Here is a 22,357-nt window from a genome sequence, read left to right as displayed (position 1 = left end):
GGAGATCACGCCACTGCACTCCAGCCTGGGCGACAGAGCAAAACTCTGCCTCAAAAAAAAAAAAAAAAGAATGTTATGTAGTAAATTATTGTCCTGAAATAAATTAACTGGTTATTTAAAAAAAAAAAAGTTCGTAATAAGTCAAAAAGTTGAGACATGTCAAAAAGAAAAAAAAACACTGTCTGCGAAAGTCATAAAGGAAAAAAAGTTATAAAAAAACTTCATGCCAAAAATATCATGTAATTTATATGTAATTTAAAAGTAATAAGGCCTCCTGAGTACTATTGAAGAAACAGTTTATGTGCAAGGTGTATAAGAAAAGTAAAATGTATCTTTGGTAAAAAGATTATAAGGAGGCATAAGAATGTAGGTTTTTACCTACATTAAAAGGTTAAAAAATTATTGTTTTGAAAGTTTAAGCAAGTTTTAAAACGTTAATTGTAAAGAAAATTCTGTGTGTAAACATATTAGCTAAAGTTAAAAAGGTATCATCCAGTTTTTCTGTAAACTAGACATTAAAGGGATACAATAGGTTTTTCTTAAAGCATTAGCCTACTCTTTAACAAAAATTATAAGACATTAAAAAGAGTCTATAAAATCTTACCTTATGGTCAAACATGAAAAATCGGATAAATATGTTTACAAGGTTTTATTAAAATTAATAACACACTAATATAAAGGTAAGATTTAGCTTAGCTGGTATAAAAATCATACAAACAGCATTATTAAATATAAAATAGTGTTTAGCTTTTGTTTGGTCTAAAAACTAATAAAAATAGGTGCTAAAGAAAACATTCATTTTACTAGAAGATCATAGAAGTTAAAGACCTAAAACGAACTTTGGCAATTAAGACAGCATACCAAGATGCAAATGCCTGGTTGAAATGGATCAAATATTCCATCTACACGTTAAACAAAAGTAATTGTTATGCTTGTGCACATGGCAGGCCAGAGGCCCTAATTGTCCCCCTTCCACTAAGGTTGTCCTCCAGTCAACCACAGGTGGGCTGCATGGTAGCTCTTTTCCAGGATTCTACAGCCTGGAGTAATAAGTCATGTCAAGCCCTTTCTGCTATATCCCAAAGTCCCTGCGGGTCAGCCCCCGAAGGCCATCCAGCTTCCATCACCCAACACTAAGTTCACTTCGTGTCTCTCATGGCAAGGAGGAAACTTAGTATTCCTTGGAGACCTGAAGAGATGTGATGAGCTTAAGAATTTTCAAGAGCTTGTCAATCAGTCAGCCCTTGTTCATCCCCGAGTGGATGTGTGGTGGTATTGTGGTGGACCTTCACTGGACACTCTGCCGAATAACTGGAGTAGCACTTGTGCTTTAGTCCATTCGGCTATCCTGTTCACCCTGGCATTTTGTCAATCAGAAATAATAATAATAATAATAATCATAAGACATCGTAAAGTGAGAGAAGCCCCTTATAGGTCTTTCAACTCTGACATCTATTTAGATGCAATTGGAGAAATACCAGATCAATTTTACCTTGAAATTAACCACAAGAAATACCAGATCAATTTAAAGCTTGAGATCAAATAGTTACAGGATTTAAATCAATATTTTGGTAAATGACAGTCAATAAAAATATATATTAAATAAACTACATCTATTACAATCAACAGCAATGAGCTTCTCATAAGTTAAAAAGAAAAACTCATGTCAGTCCCAGCCCTGAGGCTACCTGACCTGATAAAACTCTTTACACTCTATGTGTCAAAAAAAAAAAAAAAATGGCAGTTGGAGTTTTAACCCAGACTGTAGGGCCCTGGCCAAGGCCAGTGGCCCATCTCAAAACAACTAGATGGGGTTCCAAAGGCTGGCCCCCATGTCCAAGGGCCCTGGCAGCAATGGTCCTGTTAGCACAAGAAGCAGATAAGCTAACTCTTAGGCAAAACCTAAATATAAAGTCTCCCCATGCTGTGGTGATTTTAATAAATACCAAAGGACACCATTAGCTAACCAATGCTAGACTAACTAGATACCAAAGCTTGCTCTGTAAAAAATCCCCGTATAACCTTTAAAGTTTGCAATACTCTAAACCTTCCACCTTGCTCCTGGTATCAAAGATCCCAGTAAAACATAACTGTGTAAAAGTATTGGACTCAGTTTATTCTGGTGGGCCTAACCTCTGAGACCATTCTTAAACATCTGTAGACTGGGAGCTGTACGTGGATGGGAGCAGCTTCGCTAACCCCTGCAAAGTGACTCTGAAAAAGACGACAAGCCCTGCTCCAGTCACATCTGGAAGCTGACTGGTCCACGCATGGCCGAAGTATGAGGAAACTCATCGTGGGACTCATTTTCCTTAAAATTTGGACTTGTACAGTAAAGACTTCAACTGACCTTCCTCAGACTGAGGGCTGTTCCCAGTATATACCTCAAGTCACTGAGGTAGGACAAAAGACTGCTACAGTCCTATTATTTTACGGTTGTTATAAGTGTCCCAGGACTCTAAAAGAAACTTGTTTGTATAATGCTGTTCTATCCAAAGTATGTAACCCAGGAAATAACCAACCTGATGCGTGTTATGACCCATTTTAAGCCTCCCATGATCACAGTTTTTAAAATAAAATTAAGTTCTGGTCCTTTTCTAAGTGACACAAGTAAAGTAATAGCTAGAACAGAAGAAAGAGGGGTCCCCGAAAATGTAACCTTAAAATTTGACACCTGTGCCACTATTAATAGTAAGCAGCATGGGATGGGATGCGGTTCTCTAGATTGAAAAAAAAGTTACACAGCAGAAAGTAAGTATATCTGTCAAGAATCGTATTTATGTGAAATGTGTCAATACACAATGGTGTTGTGTCATTTGGGCTACTTGAAAAAAAAATTAAATGAAAAAAAGATCCCGTTTAGCTCCAAAAAGAAAAAGTCAGCCCCTCTTGCATGAGTGGGAGGTGCAACCCTTTAAAGTTAGTAATCACAAAACACTCAGAACCAAAATGGAATTAAAAAAATAAAAGACAAAAAATGTAGCATAAAGCATTGATTAAAAAAGACTAGATCCTAGCGTAAGCATCCTGATAAAAAGAGAGGTTCAAAGACACTCTCCAGACTGAATATTTCAGACTTTCTATGATAAACTAAATGTGCCAGTACCAGAGACTCCAGGAAAAAACAGAAATTTGTTTTTGCAATTAGCCGAGCATGTAGCCCATCTCTCGATGTTACTTCATGTTATGTTTATTAAAAAAACTGTAATAAGAGATCAATGGCCATAAGAAGGCCGAGAATTAGTGCCTACAGACCCAGTTCCTGATGAATTCCTGGCCCAAAAGAATCATCCAGATCATCTCTAGGTTCTAACAGTCTCAATTATTAGACAGTATTGCACAGCTAGAAAAGAAAAAGGATTCACTCATCCTGTAGGGCGGCTTAGTTGTCTTAGGCAAAAGCTGTATAATAGTACCGCAAAAACAGTCCCACCCCAGAATTCCACCAGGACTAGACTGTCCCCAGCGGGTTATACTGGATATGTAGACACAGAGCCTATGCTAAGCTGCCTGACCAGTAGACAGGTGGTTGTGTTATTGGCACTATTAAACCATCTTTCTTCTTACTGCCCATAAAAACAGGTGAACTTCTGGGCTTCCCTGTCTGTGTTTCCTGTGGAAAATGAAGCATAGACATAGGTAATTAAAAAAATGATAAATGACCTCCTAAAAAATTATATAATACTATAGGCCTGCCACTTAGACACAAGACAGCTCATGAGAATACTGGACCCCCATTTACACGCTCAACTGAATCATACGGTTGCAAGCTGTTTTAAAAATCATCACTAATAAAACTGGTCATGCCTTGACTATTCTGGCCTGGCAAGAAACTCAGATAAGAAACGCTATCTATCAAAATAGATTGTCTCTCAACTACATGCTAGCAGCAGAAAGAGAGGTCTATAAGAAATTTAACCTTACTAATTGCTGTCTACACATAAATAATCAAAGGCAAGTAGTTAAAGACATAGTCACATGTGCCCGTACAAGTGTAGCACAAATTCGACCCTGAAGCCGTGTTTAAAAATTAGTTCCTAGCACTATGAGGATTTAAAACTCTTATAATAAAAGTTACAATTGTAATAAAAACCTACTTACTGCTCCCTTGTTTGCTACCTGTACTTCTTCAAATGATAAAAAAGCTTCATCATTACCTTAGTTCACCAAAATGCTTCAGCACAAATGTACTATATGAATCACTATCAATCTATTGCACAAAAAGACATAAATAGCAAAAATAAGAGTGAGAACTCCCACTAATAAAAAGTGAGAGTCTCAAACAGGGGGAATGAGGAAAGAGAGAGACCCTCTCATATTGTCTTATATTGTTTTATACTCAGTATCTGTTTTAAGAAAAAACAATGAAGTAAAACCAAAGACAGGCAGCCCAGCGCCAGGCCCGGAACCAGGCCCAGGTCTGCCTGGCCTAAACCTAGTAGTTAAAAATCAACTCATGACTTAGAAACCGATGTTCCTGACATTGTATAGAAGAACATTGTGAAACTCCCTGTCCTGTCTGTTTCACTCTGACCGCCGGTGCATGTAGCCCCTGTCACGTACCCGCTGCTTGCTCAAATCAATCATGACCTTTTCATGTGAAATCTTTAGTGTTGTGAGCCCTTAAAAGGGACAGAAATTGTGCACTCAGGCTCAGATTTTAAGGCAGTAGCTTGATGATGCTCCCAGCTGAATAGAGCCCTTCCTTCTACAGCTCGGTGTCTGAGAGGTTTTGTCTGTGGCTTGTCCTGCTACATACTACTTGTCAAAAAGACTAGAAGGACTCAAATGCATCCAACCCCACAATTCCAGGTCTATAAGCATTTGGATCAGTCAGTGCCTGAGCTTCCCCCACCAACCAAAACTTATTTGCTCAACTAGCTGAAAGCATAGCAGGCAGCTTAGGAATTTCCTCATGCTAGGTATGTGGAGGAACTAATATGGGGAAGCAGTGGCCATGGGAAGTCAAAGGAATTAATGCCACAAGATAATTTCACTTCACCTAACCCTGCCAGTGAACCAACAGCCTCAGCCAGTGTTTGGTTGTTAAAAACCTCCAAAATTGGAAAGTACTATATTGCCCAATGGGGAAAGGCTTTCACAGAGGCAGTAGGAGAAACAACCTGCCTAGGGCAACAGTATTATGATGAGACTAAAAACAAAACTCTATGGAGAAACGCCCAGAACGACTCCTGCTTACCAGATCCAAATCCTTTCTCTCGATTCTCTACCCTAACCAACACTTGGCATCGGCTACAGGCTCCAAATGCTTGGAAAGCACCCTCTGGCCTATATTGGATCTGTGGAGCATGGGCATATTGGCAACTGCCAGCTAAATGGACAGGGCCATGTGTGTAGGAACAATCAAGCCATCTTTCTTTCTAATTCCTCTAAAGCAAGAGGAACTCTTAGGGTATCTAGTCAATGAAGAAAATAAAAGAAGAACTAGAAGAGCATAATCACAAAAATAGACACAAATGTCAAAAAAGATATGGACATAGGAGACTGGAAAGATAATGAATGGTCTCCTGAAAGAATCATTAAATATTATAGGCCAGCTATCTGGGTGCAAGATGGGTCACGAGGGTACCGCACCCCAATCTATATGCTCAACTGCATCATAAGGTTGCAGACAGTCCTTGAAATTATAACCAATGAAACATCAAGGGCACTAGATTTACTGGCAATACAAGCAACACAAATGAGAAATGCTATATATCAAAATAGATTGACTTTAGATTATTGCTTAGTCTCAGAAGGAGGAGTATGTGGAAAATTTAATTTAACCAACTGTTGCCTAGAATTTGATAATAATGGTCGGGCTGTCATGGAAATCAGAGCTAGAATGAACAAGTTGGCCCATGGTCCAGTTCTGACTTGGTCCAGATGGTCCCTGGATTCTTTGTTTGGAGGATGGTTCCCAACCTTTGGAGGATTCAAAACCCTCATTGGTGGGTTTTTGTTTATTCTTGGCATCTGCCTCATTCTCCCTTGTCTTTTACCCCTGTTTATTAGGGGCATTCGGTCAACTATAGAGGCAGTAATAACTCAACACACTACTGCACAGTTGATGGCATTAACCAAATATCAACCACTGCCAGTAGAAGCTCAGCTCAGCAAAGAGGTGGCAAATAGTGGTGCTTTCTATTAACACCTTTGTTATAAAAAGCACCAAAGGGTGGAAATGGAATAGGAATTAAAAGAAATTAAAGAATGTGTAAGCAAAAACTCAGTTGTATGTAAGAAAAGCCAATTCCCCCTGAGGAAGAGAAAGAGGTGGAGTCCTTTAAAAATTAACTGCCTGTTTTTCTGTCTGTAGCTAGTGAGCCTTATCTCTCCCTTTCCCAGGCATTGTGAAGACCCTCTTTCTCTAGCTGTGCAGCTGTAAGGTCACTAGACATATAAACTCAAGTTATAAAACATGTTTTTCCTTGAAAAGTAAGAAATGAGGTAATGCATGTCTCAATTGAATAACTGTCTTTGATTCTTGCTTCTGTAATATGCTTCCTCCTGCACAGATCTCCCCCGCACCCCACTAAATGCTTAAAAGGTAACCTGACTCATCGTTCGGGGCTCAGTCCTTTGGATGTTAATCTGACTGGGCCGGTGCACCTAAATGAATATATCCTCCTCAATCCATCAGTCTCTCTGATTCCTAAATTATCCCACAACACCTGTACTCAGAGACCATATTCATCAGACTGGAAACTCACTTAATCAGCGATCGGAAGTCCAGCCACCCTTCACGGCTGTGATCAGATACTAGGAGCTTGGTTTTCAGAGAAGGGCACTCAGAAGCCATGGAGTCCACATCTGAGGCAATGGTATCTGTGGTCACAATGCCCTTGGCTTTAGACATTTGTAGTCGATAGAGAATGTCTTTGGCCTTCAACATGATGGTCGCAGGCATGAAAATGATCCCTGGGGATAAGAAACGAACTGATTGTTTTGGTCTCTTTTTCACAACCATGGGCTTTAGGCTTGGCTTGTCTGCATTGAAATCCCCTAACCTCTTGTTATGCCAAGTATGGACCACAGAACAACAGCAGCAGCAGTATCCAGGTGCAGAATCTCATACCCTGTTTCAAACCTACAGAATTAGAATCTGTATCTTAACAAGTTTTCCAAGTGATTCTTTTGCACATTAAAATTTGAAAGTCCTGTCCTAACCTTTTCTACTGTAAATGGATCTAGCCAAAAAATGGGTGGACACTGCTTTACACATGTTTACACAGGATCTGGAAGTATAGATGTAAACAGGACAATGTCTCTGACATTAAGAATAGCTGCATCTCTCTCCAATCTTTCCCTTCTTATTCCCCTTTCTGTCATTCCTTGGATGTCATCTTGAATGTCCCCTCTTTCCTTCATTCTGCATTTCACCACATTGTCCTTTGAATTTTTTTGTGTTCCCTTCTATCTACATCGCCAACAGTGAGCTCAAATCTTTGTGTTTCCTTTTGGATTCTCACCCCTCCAGCAGTTTTGAATCTTTCTGCTACCCATCTTCTATATTATTACTTGCTTAGTTCCATAAACATTGACTTATTTTCCCCTCTAAATTTTTCTTCCTCTTTCTTTCTTTCTCTCTCTCTCTTTCTTTCTTTCTTTCTTTTTCTCTTTCTTCCTTTCTTTTTTTCCTTTCTTCCTTTTTTTCTCTTTCTTTCTTTCTTTTCTTTTTTTTCTCTCGATGGAGTCTTCCTCTGTCACTCAGGCTGGAGTGCAGTGGTGCAATCTCAGCTCACTGCAACCTCAGCCTCCTGGGTTCAAGCGATTCTCCCGTCTCAGCCTCTCCTGTAGCTGGGATTATAGGTGTCCACCACCACACCCAGCTAATTTTTTTAATTTTTATTTTTAGTAGAGATGGGGTTTCACCAGGTTGGCCAGGCTGGTCTCGAACTCCTGACCACAAGTGATCTGTCTGCTTTAGCCTCCCAAAGTGCTGGATTACAGGTGTGAGCCACTGCATCTGGCCTCTCTACATTTCTCCTCTGCACCAACACCTGTGCCCTCTCTCCAGGAAAACACCACACTTCTCATCCTGACTTTGAAGATGCTGCTTTCTTTCCATCTTTCTCTCCCACAACTTATTTTCTATTTCAAAATGGCCACTCCTCACCCCACGCTTGGAATGCCCTTCTTTTGTTTCTAATCCTCTTTAATTTTTCTTATCCCAGAGGGCTCAGCTCAAGTATTTTATTTTATTTTATTTTTGATGGAGTCTTGCCACCACTCCCGGCTAATTTTTTTTTTTTTTTTTTGGATTTTAGTAGACATGGGGTTTCACAATGTTGGCCAGGATGGTCTTGATCTGCTGACCTCATGATCTGCCCACCTTGGCCTCCCAAAGTGCTGGGATTATAGGCCTAAGGCACCACCCCTGGCCAAGTCTTAGATTTCCCAAGGACCATTTTATAGGTCCACAGATGACATGGCTTTTCATCTCTAGACTCCTTCCACCAGTTTTATTACTTCTTGATTTCACATGATCTGGCTGAATGAATCACCTATTTTATTTGTGACAGAATATGAGATGGAGAGAGAGAAAATATGATCAAGAGTGTGGCAGAGTGCTGTACACACAATAAAATGAGATAAGTGATTCAAGAAAGAATCTGTGAGTCACTGACTCTAATTTATGTAGATAAAAAATAGGTCATTAAAAGGGGAAGGGAAATCGCTACATAAGAATTCTAACTAATAAATGTAGAGAAACTGACAGAAATAGAAAATTTCCAGGTAAAACCAATATGGTAATATTCAATTCAGTAAAGAATCATCACTAGATACCCAAACCATAATGTGGAAGACTGTTAGGAAACAGGAATATTCACACAATCGCTTAAGGATCACACCACACCATGAATTATTTATTAATTACAAGGAAAAATTGTGCCTTTGTAAAGGATAAAGGTTTTCTGTGAAAACCACCTTACTCAAGTGATGAAACAGTATAACTGAAGAGGGAACAAACAAATTTCAGAATATACCCCTGATGTGATGCACTGAAGAAGACAAAACTTTGTCCTTGTAGTTCACCTGTCAAACATGTCTAATCTGAATATAATCACGAAGAAAGAGTCAGAAATACAAATTTGGAGATATATTCTACAATATAACTTGTATTCTTCAAAAATGTCACTGTCATGCAGAAAAGGCTGTGGAATATTCTGGATCTTATCAGATGACTGCTAAGTTGTGTGTTTACCTGGTGTTCATAGGTGTCACAATGCCCACAAGTGATTCTTAAATAATTCAGTGAGAAACGGAGAGAAAGAGAGAGGGAGAGAGTGCTCAAATATGGGAAAAATGTTAACAATCAATGAATCTTTAAAAAGGTAAGAGTACCTGAGACTGTGCAAGAGAAAGTGTATGTGTGTTTGTGTGTGTGTGTATGAGAGAAAGTTTGGCACTGCACTTGAGAGTGTATGAATGTGAGAGTGTGAGGGAGAGAATAAGAAAGAATAAGAGAGTTTGTGAGGGAGTATGAGAAAGACAAAGACTGTGAAGGAGAAAGGAGGTACAGAGAAGAGAAACTGTTTTGTCTCCAACTAGACTGTGAATTCCCAGAGGGCAGGAAGCCTTGTTTTGTGGTCCCAGCACAGAAACTGGGGCTAGGGCTTCAAAGCTGTGTCAGTGCCAGGCTGGGTGCACAGTACCTAATATCTCAGGAAACATTGGCTCTCGAACAGCCCTGAGGTCCACCAGGTCCCTCTTGCATCACTGACCTGTTCGCATGCAGCCCACAGCCACCAGCCACCACTCAGGCACTCGAGGCAGAATCAAGGCCAGAAGATCTCCCTGTTGCAGGCCACAGGTCTGTGTGAAGATGTTGGCTACATGGCGGGTTAGGTCTGACATCTCTCTGAAGCTCCACTTCACTTCATCCCCTCCACTTTACTTTCATCCATCAAAAGGCTGGATTTGGACCTCTCTTGCCCTCCTGGTCAAGACCATACATTATGTGTTATTTTCTACTTCAAAGAAAAAGAGCACTTATTAAACTAATCCACAGCCATAGTCATGTTCCGATGTGAACACAACTTAAGGGCTGAGATCCCATTTTAAAACATTTAAAGTGCTTGAAGAAAAAAAAAGCCAACCAAGAATTTTACATCCAGAAATATTGTTCTTCAAAAGTGAGGGGGAAAGTAGGGTATTCCCAGATAAACAAAAGTCAAAGTTCACTATCACTAGACTTGCCCTACAAGAAATGCTAAAGGAGTCCTCAAGGTGAAATAAAAGGATGTTGGAGAGGAACTCAAATATGAAAATATAAAGTTCTCTTGTAAATATAAATTCATGAACAAATATAAAAATCAACATTATTGTAAGTTTGGTTTATAACTCCACTTGTTATTTGTTATAGTATTTAAAAAATAAATCATAAAATAATTATAAATATGTTAATTTATTAACATATTTATAATACATATTAAATAAATGTTACTTAAGCAATATACAAAAATGTTATTGATGACATCAATAACATAAAGTGTGTGTGGGGGCTGGCTGAGATAGAACTGTAAAGGAGAAGGATTTTTACATTTAATTTTCATTATTGGCCTTATAATGTCACAGGAGTAGGGTGTTTGTATGTGATTAAATTTAAGTTGTTATCAGTATTAAATAGATTGCTAGAACTACAAGATATCATATTAAATTCCCATGGTAACCACAAAGCAAATATTTATTGAATATACACAAAAGGAAATGAGAAGAAAATCAAAGTGTATCACTACAAAAACTCAACTAAACACAAAGGATATTAGTAAGAGAGGAAATGAGAGACAAAAAAGCTATGAGACATCAAGAAAACAATTAACAAAATGGCAATAGTAAATCCTTGTCTATCAGTAATTACTTTAAATGTAAGTAGACTAAACTCCCCAACCAGAAGACAGAATGGATAAAAAAATAAAATCCAACTACATGCTGTCTGCAAAAATTAAGCTACTTCTATGGGATTGAATATGATAAAATCAATGAAAAATGTTTAGAATTGTTTTTGCAATAAAATGCTTAGAGTGTAATATTGATTTTAAAAAGCAAAATCATATTTATATTATAATCCAAATTTATACAGTAATATTCACTCATTCACCCACTCATTTCTACTTCCTTCCTCTCCAACCCATGTCATGTTTCAAAAATTCTCAACCAGATCTCCAGTCTGGGCAATGAAAAAAATCAATTTATACTCTTAAGGCAGAGATATTTTGGCATCATTAGACTGTGAGACTAGGTTACATAATAGATTGTGAAATCAGACAGCCTGGACCCAAACCCTGTTGTTCCAGTTATTAGACATGTGATTTCAGCATGTTAGTTACATCCTTTGATCTTCAGTTTCTTCATCAGGGAAATAGAGACAATAACAGTATTCATCGAATCAGATGATTAAATGCAAGGTGATTGTCAAGGCACATAAAAATGCTCTCTGTAACTGAGGGTTTTATTTTTCTTGAGGTTGCTATGCAAATTCAGAGAAAGAAAAAGAAGGGAGTGGGGAGGAAGATGTCATAAAGACATATAGGCTTTGGAGAGTAATACATGAATACATGTTCGTGGAACACTTAAACATTTTATAAACTCTCCAATTCCATTTCAGGGGGATTCTCTCTTTGGTTCAAAGACAGTGCTGGGTGACTTTTTACACTACCATATTGGCAGCTGGGAGTTAGTAGCTGGAAACACCATCCATTGTCTACCCTGACTCCTCATGTCGCTACGGCTTCTCTCTTGGTCTGTGTCCTGTGAGAAGACAAACCAAATGCTTGGGGTTTTCTGCAGAAACACAAAACCTCTGGAAGACACAGAGCTTGGTTTTTCTTGACATACCTTAAAGCCACAGTCAAGTAGGTAGTTGACCAAGAGGAATCTAATTAGACTTGCCATCCTCATGGGAAGATGGATGGCCTAATATAGGTAAATGTGTCAGACACTCATGTGCACATTCAGGTGCTCTATCCCCTCCTCTGGGTGCAGTCTTAGGTCAAGCCCAAGTTTGACGACATGAATACCAGTTAAGACACACTGTCCCATTCACTGAAGATGAGAACTCAGACTAATATGAACTTGCTGACCTTGTGATCAGAACTTTGCACTTGGTCACTATAGGGAGACCCCTTGAAACTATTGCTATGGAATAAAAGATGAAATGCTCCTGATTATTTTAAATACAAAATTGCACGCAGGATTGTGTAAAGACAATGCCAGGTTGGGCTGCCAGAATGAACCAACAGTGCGTGATGTGCTTCCCCCTGCAGAGAGCCTTTGAACGGACGTGCAGTCAGGGAGGTTTCACATCACCAAGATTCCTATCCCAGAAAAGCAGATGTTCATAGCTCTGGGAATGGAATGCGACCCTTGTGGAGAGCCTATAAATGGATGCATGGGGGGCGCCTGTCCATATGAAAGATAGAGCTATAAATGCCCTCATCTTGCCACGGCTCTTCTAGGCCTCTTTAGGGTTAAGGCATGCTCCCTTCTGAGAATTTCTGGTCTAACTTCACGTCCTGTTCCTATGAATTGTTTGTAACCAACTTTTGCTGTGACTGTTACTGCTGTTCCTGTTTTAAGGCTCTGTTAGAAATTACTGATGCACACACTATATTATCAATTCTTATCTCTGTACACTGTACTTCTGCATACAGATGTTATGTTAAAGAATTACTTCATCCCCATGTGATCATCTCACCTCATAATCAAATGACCCTAAATCCCTCAATAACCTACCCCTGACCTCACTAAACTTAATAATAAATGCTGGCATATCCAGTGCATTGTTGGCACCGTGGGACCAGAAGGTGGTGACCCCTCTGGACCCAGCTTTCACTATCTTGTGTGTGTCTATTATTTCTCAACCTGCCGATCCACCTGGGAATAAAGAGACAGCCCCGCTGCATTGTGGGCTGCTGGCCAGATCCCACAATAGGTCACAATTTTAATACCCTGGTTGAACAAAAGATACATTTACCATTTTTTTTGTTTTTAAAGGAGTTAATTCCTCATTTCATAGATGAAACCACTGAGGCTCAGTGAAGTAAGGAAATGGCCATGCTGGGAATAGAAACTTGAAGTATAAGCTTCTTCCACAACATTGATAAGTTGAGGCAGAAGCAATTTTGCTTCTGTACCTTTCAACGTAGCAGGAGCAAGATAAGGAAAGTGAGGCTACCCTTGTTCTTGTATCACCATCACGGCAGTCCTCTTACCTTCTCCATTTGAGCCCAGTAGTCCAGAACACAGCTTGCAAAATTAAATTCTTCCGGTACTTCATAGTCATTCCATCTTGGGGCTCCAACTTCTGATAAAGACCGGCAGCACAGCTGCGAAGTGGCAGGGTGGATGTTGTGGAAGGATTTGTGGATGCCCCAGAGGATCCGGAACCTCATCAGCCACTGCATGGTGAAACAGTCCTCAGAAACCGGGCACAGAGTTCTCAAGTCACCACCTGCCTTGGGAAGAGATAGCTAATAGATTGGTTGTATATCCAAAACTTTCTCCCTGAAACGGATGCATGTTTTTGGTTAATTGCTAGAATTATAGCTTTGCTTCAGGTCACCAGAATTTGGAAGGCAACTGATTGATTTTGGTGGGGATTTATCTTCCCAGCTGAGGAACCACATGGCAGAAAGAGAGAGAGAAACTGTCCTTCACCTCTGTCTTACCTGGTACTGTTTAGGACACAGCTGAGCTAGGTCCCGGGTAGGTATGGAAAAGGTGGTTGAGCTCTCTTTTGTAGGTTCAGTTCTCTCTGATCAGGTGATCCACAGGAATGTGCACCCAGCAGAACTTGGCTTCTGGCCACAGCGGAGTGGGACCTTGAACAGAGAACTTGTCAGGAATTGGGTAATTCAGTAGGGGGAGGAGATGCTCAGTAAAATATGACAGAAATAATTACAGGCCTCCACAGAGAGATAATCAGTTAGAAAAGCAAACCATGTGGGCCAGGAGCGGTGGCTCATGCCTGTAATCCCAGCACTTTGTGAGGCCAAGGCGGGCAGATCATGAGGTCAGGAGATCGAGACCATCCTGGCTAACATGGTGAAACCCCTCCTCTACTAAAAATACAAAAAATTAACCAGGCGTGGTGGCAGGCACCTGTAGTCCCAGCTACTTTGGAGGCTGAGGCCGGAGAATGGTGTGAACCCGGGAGGTGGAGCTTGCAGTGAGCTAAGATCATGCCACTGTACTCCAGCCTGGGCAACAGAATGAGACTCCACCTCAAAAAAAAAGAAAAAAAAGAAAAAAAAAGAAAAACAAACCATGTATACGAAGTCACCTCCAATTCCTGTGGCATGGCTAGGGGTGTGAATGAACCAGGTCCTATGGTATATTTTCACTAGTTCTTTATGGCTAACCTGCTCCCCCTTCCCAGCCCTACATCCCCATAGTCTCCCTTAAATGACAGCTGAGAGGCAGCGTAGCCTAATAGATAAGAGCCTGGGCTCTGGAGGTCTGGAGACAGACAGGTCTGAGTTTGAGCTTAGGTCTGCCACTTAACTTCCGTGTGATCTTTGTGGACCTCCTTGCTCTTGGCCTCACCTTCCTTAATTGGTTTTTGGTTGCTTTTGAGACGGAATCTATTGTTGTCACCCAGGCTGGAGTGCAATGGCATGGTCTTGGCTCACTGCAACCTCCACCTCCTGGTTTTAAGTGATTCTGTTGCCTCAGCCTCCCAAGTAGCTGGGATTATAGATGCCTGCTACCACACCCAGTTAATTTTTGTATTTTTAGTAGAGACTGGGTTTCTATTAAAAATAGAAACCTAGCTCAGCTGTGTCCTAAGCAGTACCAGGTAAGACAGAGGTGAAGGACAGTTTCTCTCTCTCTTTCTGCCCTGTGGTTCTTCAGTTGGGAAGATAAATCCCCACCAAAATCAATCAGTTGTGCCTTCAAAATCATGTTGGCCAGGGTGGTCTCAAACTCTTGACCTCAAGTGATCTGCCCCCCTCAGCCTCCCAAAGTGCTGGGATTACAGGCATGAGTCACAGCACCCAGCACCTACCTTACTTGTAAAATAGGAATGGTAACAACAATACCTACCTCCAGGGTGTTTTCTTTACTTCTTCATTTGTTTGAACTACATGAAAGAACTAGATGAAATAATTTATAAAAAGCATGTAGCACACAGTGCTGGGCATAATCGATGTTAGCTCGTTTTGTTCACTTGGGATTCTCAGAGGAACAATTTGGTATCCTGGCAAAATGCAGGGTCTTTGGAATCCCAAAGTCTTGAGTTGAAGTCCAACCTCAGGCACTTACAAGAAAGCTCTTGGGTGAACCATTTTCCTTTCAAAGTTTGGTCTTGTCATTTGTAAAATGAAGTGGGATTTGTCAGTAAGACTTGTTGCATAGGATCATTGAAAGGATGATGTGTCAGCAAGCCTGTGAAGCACCTGGAGCAGGCATTTAGATGGAGGGTTGATGGTGATATTGCACTGGATAAACCGAGGTAGTAATAGGTAGCGGCTTGTACTATGACTTTTCTACTGGAGCCATTTTTGGGGTATTGTTGGAGAATGAGGGATCTCCAGTGTTTTCATTGAATCTGGGAAGAAATTATTTCTGATCAAAGTCATGGCTAAAGATTTCTGGAGACACCCAGGACATCCCTGACAGGACCGTGTGGCAAGCTATGATACTTCAGGTGTTTAATGTTTAGCTTTCTGTGGCCAGTCACTGGAGAGGTGAGAAGGCAGGGCTAGTTGGCTGGCTGTGGTAAACTAAACTTTAAACACCCAAAGCATCAAAGTACTGAAACAAAAACAAAAACAAAAACAAAAAACAAACAAACAAAAAACCTCTGTTCCTGAAGCAAAAGGAGCAGTCACTTTTCAGAAAAGAATGGAGACGGGAGGAAAAGCCCTTGACACACTGCCTGCATCTCAGTAGGTCTCCCCTGTGGAACTGCAACATGAGGGCATGGACAAGAAGACAGGCTCTGGCACCAGGCAGCCTGGGCTTGAGTCCAGCTTTTACCAGTTACCAGCTCTGTGTCATTGAGCAGATTTCTTATCCCTCTTTTCCTCAATTTTCTCATCTTTAGCAAGGGGTATACAGCAGACAAAGGAGAACTCTCCAAACATTCTATACATGCTCCTCTTTCATTTCCCAACCTCTCTTAAAGCTAGAGTGAGGCCATTAAACTCTAGTTCTAAACAATAAACTCCATGTGGAGGTGATACAAGTCACTTCTGGTCTAAGGCATTTATTTAAGAGCAAGTATGAGTTTTCCGTACTCTCTTTCCCTATTCAATACTCCTGGAAACCATCTATGGAAATAGTGACATCATAAAACGGCAAAGTCTTTATCAGCCTTGTTCTCTGAGTGACTTCATGTAGCTAAATATCCTACCAACTTCAGCTTTTTGCACTTGCTATCCTCTAGTTATTATAGAAAACCTATGATACATTCATTCATTCAGCGGATATTTAAGGAACATCTTCTAGGTATGGTTTGAACATATAAGACAAGGTTGGGGCTCTCAAGACATTTACATGCCTATGATAGAAAGGCAAAAACCAATAAGCAAAAAGTCAATTAATTAAGCAAGAGGATTTCAAATGGTGATACTGCCAAAAAGAAAACAGAACAGGGCAATATGATGGAGCAAGTGTGGGGAGGTGGCTAAGGATGTTCTCCCTTAAGAGGTGACATTTTGAGACCTGAAGGAGGAGAAGCAGCCAGCTAGGGAAAAAGAACTCCAGGTAAAAGGTACAGGAAGTGCAAAGCCTGAGGCTGACATTTTCAAGGCATAGGTGGGGGCCTGGAATGGCAGATTACTGAGTGAGGAGAAGTGTGATAAAGTGTGAGGTCAGAGACACAAACAGGACACACGCCAGTAAGAATCTTTATGGGCATAATAAGGAGTTTAGATTCTATTCTAAGTGCAATCAGTGAGTGCATGGGAGTCTTGTGAAGACATAAGAGGAAAGAGACATGATCCTATTAAGTAACTCATTTTCTTGGTGATTTGATTTTGAAATAAAGTAATACAGGAAAGTAAAACATTCAGAAAAAGAGGTCAGATTTGAATTTAGAAAGCCCGCTGTGGCAATTCTGTGGAGAAGATATTTTAAGGAGGCGAGAATCGATGTGGGGATGCCAGTTGGGAGGCACTGCAATAGACTAAACAAGTAATGATGGTGGCTCAGACAAAAGTTATGGCACTGGAGATGGAGGTAAGCAGATGGATGTGGGATAGATCTTTAAGATAACCTTAGGAGGACTTGTTGATGGTTTTGATAGGGAATGAATAGAAAGAATCAAGGATGAATCTCAGCCTTTGACTTCTTCAATAATATAAATGGTAGGTCCTAATTTATATATAAAAAAAAGAAAGCTGAAAAGATTATATAGCATGTACAGTCACAGAGACTGTAAAAGGCAGGAATAGGACTTGAATCCTGATTTTATTTAAGCTAGTTTTTCCTGCTTATAGGCTGTCTCTATCCTTCTGCCATGCTTCTCCACACTCTGTAATTGATGACAATAGAAAATTCCAGTGTGGTTTTATTTTTGTTCAACCATGCCATATAAATTGACCAATGACTTCTCCACTCATCTCAGATTGAGTTTTGCATGGACTTATATACTGTGGAAGGAGTGATTTGAAATAATGTTCGGAAGACACTTGACAATGTCTACCATACAGCAAGTGCTTTTCAAAGGGTGGCTGTTATAATTTTTTAAAAAGAAACTTCAGAGCCAGATAGACCCAACTAGAATCTTTTTTAAAAATTTTTACTTTAAGTCTGGGATACATGTGCAGAATGTGCAGGCTTGTTATATAGGTATACATGTGCCATGGTGGCTTGCTGCACCTATCAACCCATCATCTAGGTTTTAAGCCAGACATGCATTAAGTATTTGTCCTAATGCTCTCCCTACCCTTCCCCCCAACCCCTTGACAGGCACTGGTGTACGATGTTCCCTTCCCTGTGTCCATATGTTCTCATTTTTTAACTCCCACTTATCAGTGAGAACATGCAGTGTTTGGTTTTCTGTTCTTGTGTTAGTTTGCTGACAATGATGGCTTCCAACTTCATTCATGTTCCTGCAAAGGACATGAACTCATTCTTTTTTATGGCTGCATTGTATTGCATGGTGTATATGTGCCACATTTTCTTCATCCAGTCTATCATGGATGGGTATTTGGGTTGGTTCCAAGTCTTTGCTGTTGTAAATAGTGCTGCAGTAAACATACATGCTCATGTATCTTTATAGTAGAAAGATTTATAATTCTTTAGGTATATACCCAGTAATGGGATTGCTGGGTCAAATAGTATTTCTGGTTCTAGGTCCTTGAGGAATCCCCACACTGTCTTCCACAATAAATGAACTAATTTACACTCCCACCAACGTTGTAAAAGTGTTTCCATTTCTCCACAGCTTTGCCAGCGTCTATTGTTTCCTCACTTTTCTTTTTTTATAAGACAGAGTCTTGCCCTGTTGCCCAGGCTGGAGTGCAATGGTGCAATCTCGACTCACTGCAACCTCCACCTCCCAGGTTCAAACGATTCTCCTGCCTCAGCTTCCCAAGTAGCTGGGATTACAGGCATGCGCCACCCCGCCCAGATAATTTTTTGTATCTTTAGTAGAGATGGGGCTTCACCATGTTAGCCAGGCTAGTCTCAAACTCCTGACCTCGTGATGTGCCCACCTTGGCCTCCCAAATATTTCCTGACTTTTTAATAATCACCATTCTGACTGACGTGAGATGGTATCTCAGTGTGATTTTGATTTGCATTTCTCTAATGACCAGTGATGATAAGCTTTTTTCTTCATATGGTTGTTGGCTGAATAAATGTCTCCTTTTGAGAACTGTTTGTTCATATTATTTGCCTACTTTATGATGGGGTTGTTTTTATTCTTATAAATCTGTTTCAAAAGAACACACAGGCCCTTATAAATCATATTTTGTTTTGATTTCTAGAGTTAACATGTCAGAATTCCAGGAAGTGAAAATGCTCTGAGGCAGAATAAAGCTTAACTTGAATCTTGAATACTGATTCCAATAAAAAATGCTCTCCTACATTGTCCTGAGAACTCTTAAAATGTCTTATTAAAGACAAAAAAAAAGAGACATGTAAAAGACATATTAGGAGTTCCTAAGACAATGTAGGAGAGTATAAAAGTATAGCCAAGTTATAAAACAGGATGTCTTCATTAAAGAGGATGATTTTGGAGTATAAAAGTATAGAGTATGAAAGTATAGCCAACTAAAGCCAAGTTATCATAAAAGTATAGATGAGTTATCATAAAAGAGGATGATTTTGGAGTTGATTTTTCTAGGGAAGCTAAAATTCACATGCTCACAATGAGTATTGGTGGCACAGATAAATCAAATAATTCACAACTGGAATTATAATTGTAGGGCTTTTGCTTCAGGTATCATGATCTTCAGGTATCTTGAAGTGAAATGTACTATGTAGTATTTTACATAGGATCAACTTTTTGATAGTTTTTTGATAGGTACCAACTATAAGCCCTGGACAAAATATAAATAACAACTTCAGAATGCATTAGAGATCAGGCAACAAAAAAATAAATTAGGAAAAGTCTACCTGTGAATAAACAAATGGCATTGAGTGAGTTTTCTTTTAATGGAAAAATTTCGAGAGAGAGAGAGAGAAGAGGAACTTCAAATTTTGTGTATAAATTCTGCCCAAATCCATGGTTGATCCCTGAAATACACAGAATCCATGCAGCCTCAGGCAAACAGAAATGAATGGAATTTTCAGATGCTGGGCACTATGGTGGGAAAAGAGTTTGGAGTTTGAGTATAGTCAAGTTAATCACCTGCCAAAAGAAATGAATAAACAAAACAAAATCCAGAATCTTTACAGTATATTAATGACAATGTTCAATATAAAATCTAAAATTACTAGATACACAAAGACACAGGAACACATGACTCATTTGCAAGAGAAAAAGAACATCAATGGAGAAAACTAAAGACTCAGATGTTGGAATTAGTAGAGAAGGATTTCAATAACAGTGCTATAGCTGTAATGATTATGCTCAAGGACTAAACAAAAATACGTTCATAAAAAAAGTTAGTGGACAAATAGAAATGATTTTAAAATTGAGACTGTTTAAGAATGTATTACTCTAAATTAAAAATGAACTTAATGGACCTTATAGCATATTGGAGATCTAAGAAATTTAGCATACTTGAAATTAGTTCAAAAGAAATGAACAATCTGAAGAACAGAGAGAAAAATATTTTTATAAAAAGTGGAGCCTCAGTGAATCATGGAACAATGAATGTGTGTGTGTATGTGTGTGTGTATGTATATATGGAGTTCCAGAAAAAGACAGAAAACATATTTTAAAAAATAATGACCAAAAGTTTTCCAGATTTTGGTGAAAGATATAAATTTACAGATCCAAGAATACTAGAAAAATCTAAAATGGGAGAAATACAAAAAAGAACAATACTTAGGCGTGTCATAATCAAACTTCTTAAAATCAAAAAGAAGATAACATTTTGAAAGAAGATAGAAGAAAATCATATATTATACATGTAGGACAATTGTTCAAATTACCACTGACTTCTCCACAGAAACAAAGGAAGCTAGGAAGTGATGTCAGCAAGATGGCAGAGTAGTTAGTTCCCCACTCACATTCCCCAATAGCAACAGTAATTGCTCATCCATTCACAGGCAAAAGTGCCTTTGTGAGAACCTGAGGATTTAGGCAGGAGCTGTAAAACCCCAGTGGAGTCCGAGACCTACGAGAGTTGTTTTGAGAGGGTAGACCCACACATGGGTGACAAACTCATTGACTGTGGTCCTAACTCTGGATTTGGAAATGGCTCCATCTGCCTCATGTTTGGAGAAAGCCCTATTTGGACTTGATCCTGCTACCAAAACCATCTGCCTAGGGGTCTGACAGGAGGGAGTCATGCACAGTAGTACATCAGAAAACAGGCTCACTGAACTTGGCCTCAACTGAGGCCTTGAAACAACCCTCTAACTCAACTCCAGCCTATCTCAGCTGCAGTATGCAATCAGTCCTGCTTGCATAAGGACCCAGAGAAAGACATGTCCATATGAGTCCCTAGGGCAGGATTTTGGATTTTAGTCCCCAAGCAGACCAGAAAGGGCCCTCAATCTTGCCTCCAAACCCTCTTAGCAGCAGGCCAAGAGCAATTTTGCTTGTACATGGAGCTGCTGAAAGACTTGCCTTCTGTGCCACTGGGACAGCCTTGCCAACTTCAGTCACATCGCAAATCCTGAAATGACCCTGAATTTCAGCCCAAGGCTCCCTCAGCTGAGATCTAAGAGCAGATCTGCCCAATCAGGGAATAGCTGGGAGACAAACCCACGTAAGTCCCCAGGGTCATACCTGCCAACCTCAGTCCCCATAGCAGATCTTGAAAGGCCCTGAATCTCAGCTCCAACTTCACTTAGCTAGAGATCGAGAGCATGGCTGCCTGCCCAGGGACCCACTGTGAGACATGCCCATCAGTGACACCAGAGACAGGCCTGAAGATTTTAGTCTCAGTTGTAGACCTTGAAGCAGCCCTGAAACTTGGTTTCTGCCCCTCTCAGCTGCAGACTGGAGCAGTACCGCCTGTCCAAGATCTCACCCAGTGGTTCAGCAAAAGCCCCCCTGGGGACCTGGAGGAGTCATATCCATTCACAAACTGGGTAACAGGCCTGTTCCTGTGCATTTGAAGTAGACCATCAGCCCAGTACCAGCCCTTTGGACTGAGGTCCTGGAGACAGTAGAGACCACCCTGGGCCCAGACAGGATCCATGCCTGCTAAAGTCCCTGGTAGTAGGCTCACCAACTGTGGACTCCATGTGGACCCGGTAGCAGTCATGTTACCTGGCTCCAAAAGCATTTGGCTACAATCCTGTAGGCAAACTCATCTGCCTGGGAATCTAAGAGAACACAAACTGGCCAAAACCAGTTTCTAAGGCCTGGAAGAAGCATTTGCTCTTTCAAATGCACAGATGCAAAGGTTACATGAATAACAAGAAATCAGACAAACATGAAACCACCAAAAAAATTAACAAAGCCCTAGCAACCTACCACAAAAAATTGGATATCTATGAATTGTGTGAAAAACATTCAAAATAATTATTTTAAAGAAGGTCAATGAGATGCAAGAAAACACTCCTAAACAACTAAATGAAATTTTAAAAAACAACAAGACATAAAAGTTTTTCTTGCAGGGCAAGGTGGCTCATGCCTGTAATTCCAGCACTTTGGGAGGCCAAGGCGGGTGGATCACTTGAGGTCAGAATTTCGAGACTAGGCTGGCCAACATGGTGAAACCTCAACTCAACTAAACATACAAAAATTAGCCAGGTGTGATGGCACAAGCCTGTAATC

General features: G+C 40.1%; 1 protein-coding gene across 1 annotated transcript in view; it reads right to left on the bottom strand.

Moving 5' to 3' along the window:
- The window catches only part of ACSM1 (acyl-CoA synthetase medium-chain family member 1), a 57,955-nt gene extending 44,546 nt beyond the window's left edge, over positions 1–13,409 (bottom strand). The window contains 4 exon segments of the mRNA XM_011931873.1: positions 6,714–6,921; positions 9,729–9,900; positions 9,902–9,943; positions 13,218–13,409. Coding sequence (XP_011787263.1) covers positions 6,714–6,921; positions 9,729–9,900; positions 9,902–9,943; positions 13,218–13,409 — 614 coding nt within the window.
- Positions 13,410–22,357: the final 8,948 nt, after the last annotated feature.

Source organism: Colobus angolensis, unplaced genomic scaffold (genome assembly GCF_000951035.1).
Source record: "Colobus angolensis palliatus isolate OR3802 unplaced genomic scaffold, Cang.pa_1.0 Scaffold92, whole genome shotgun sequence".
Lineage (NCBI taxonomy): Eukaryota > Metazoa > Chordata > Mammalia > Primates > Cercopithecidae > Colobus > Colobus angolensis.
This window is presented reverse-complemented; position numbering and strand designations above follow the sequence as displayed.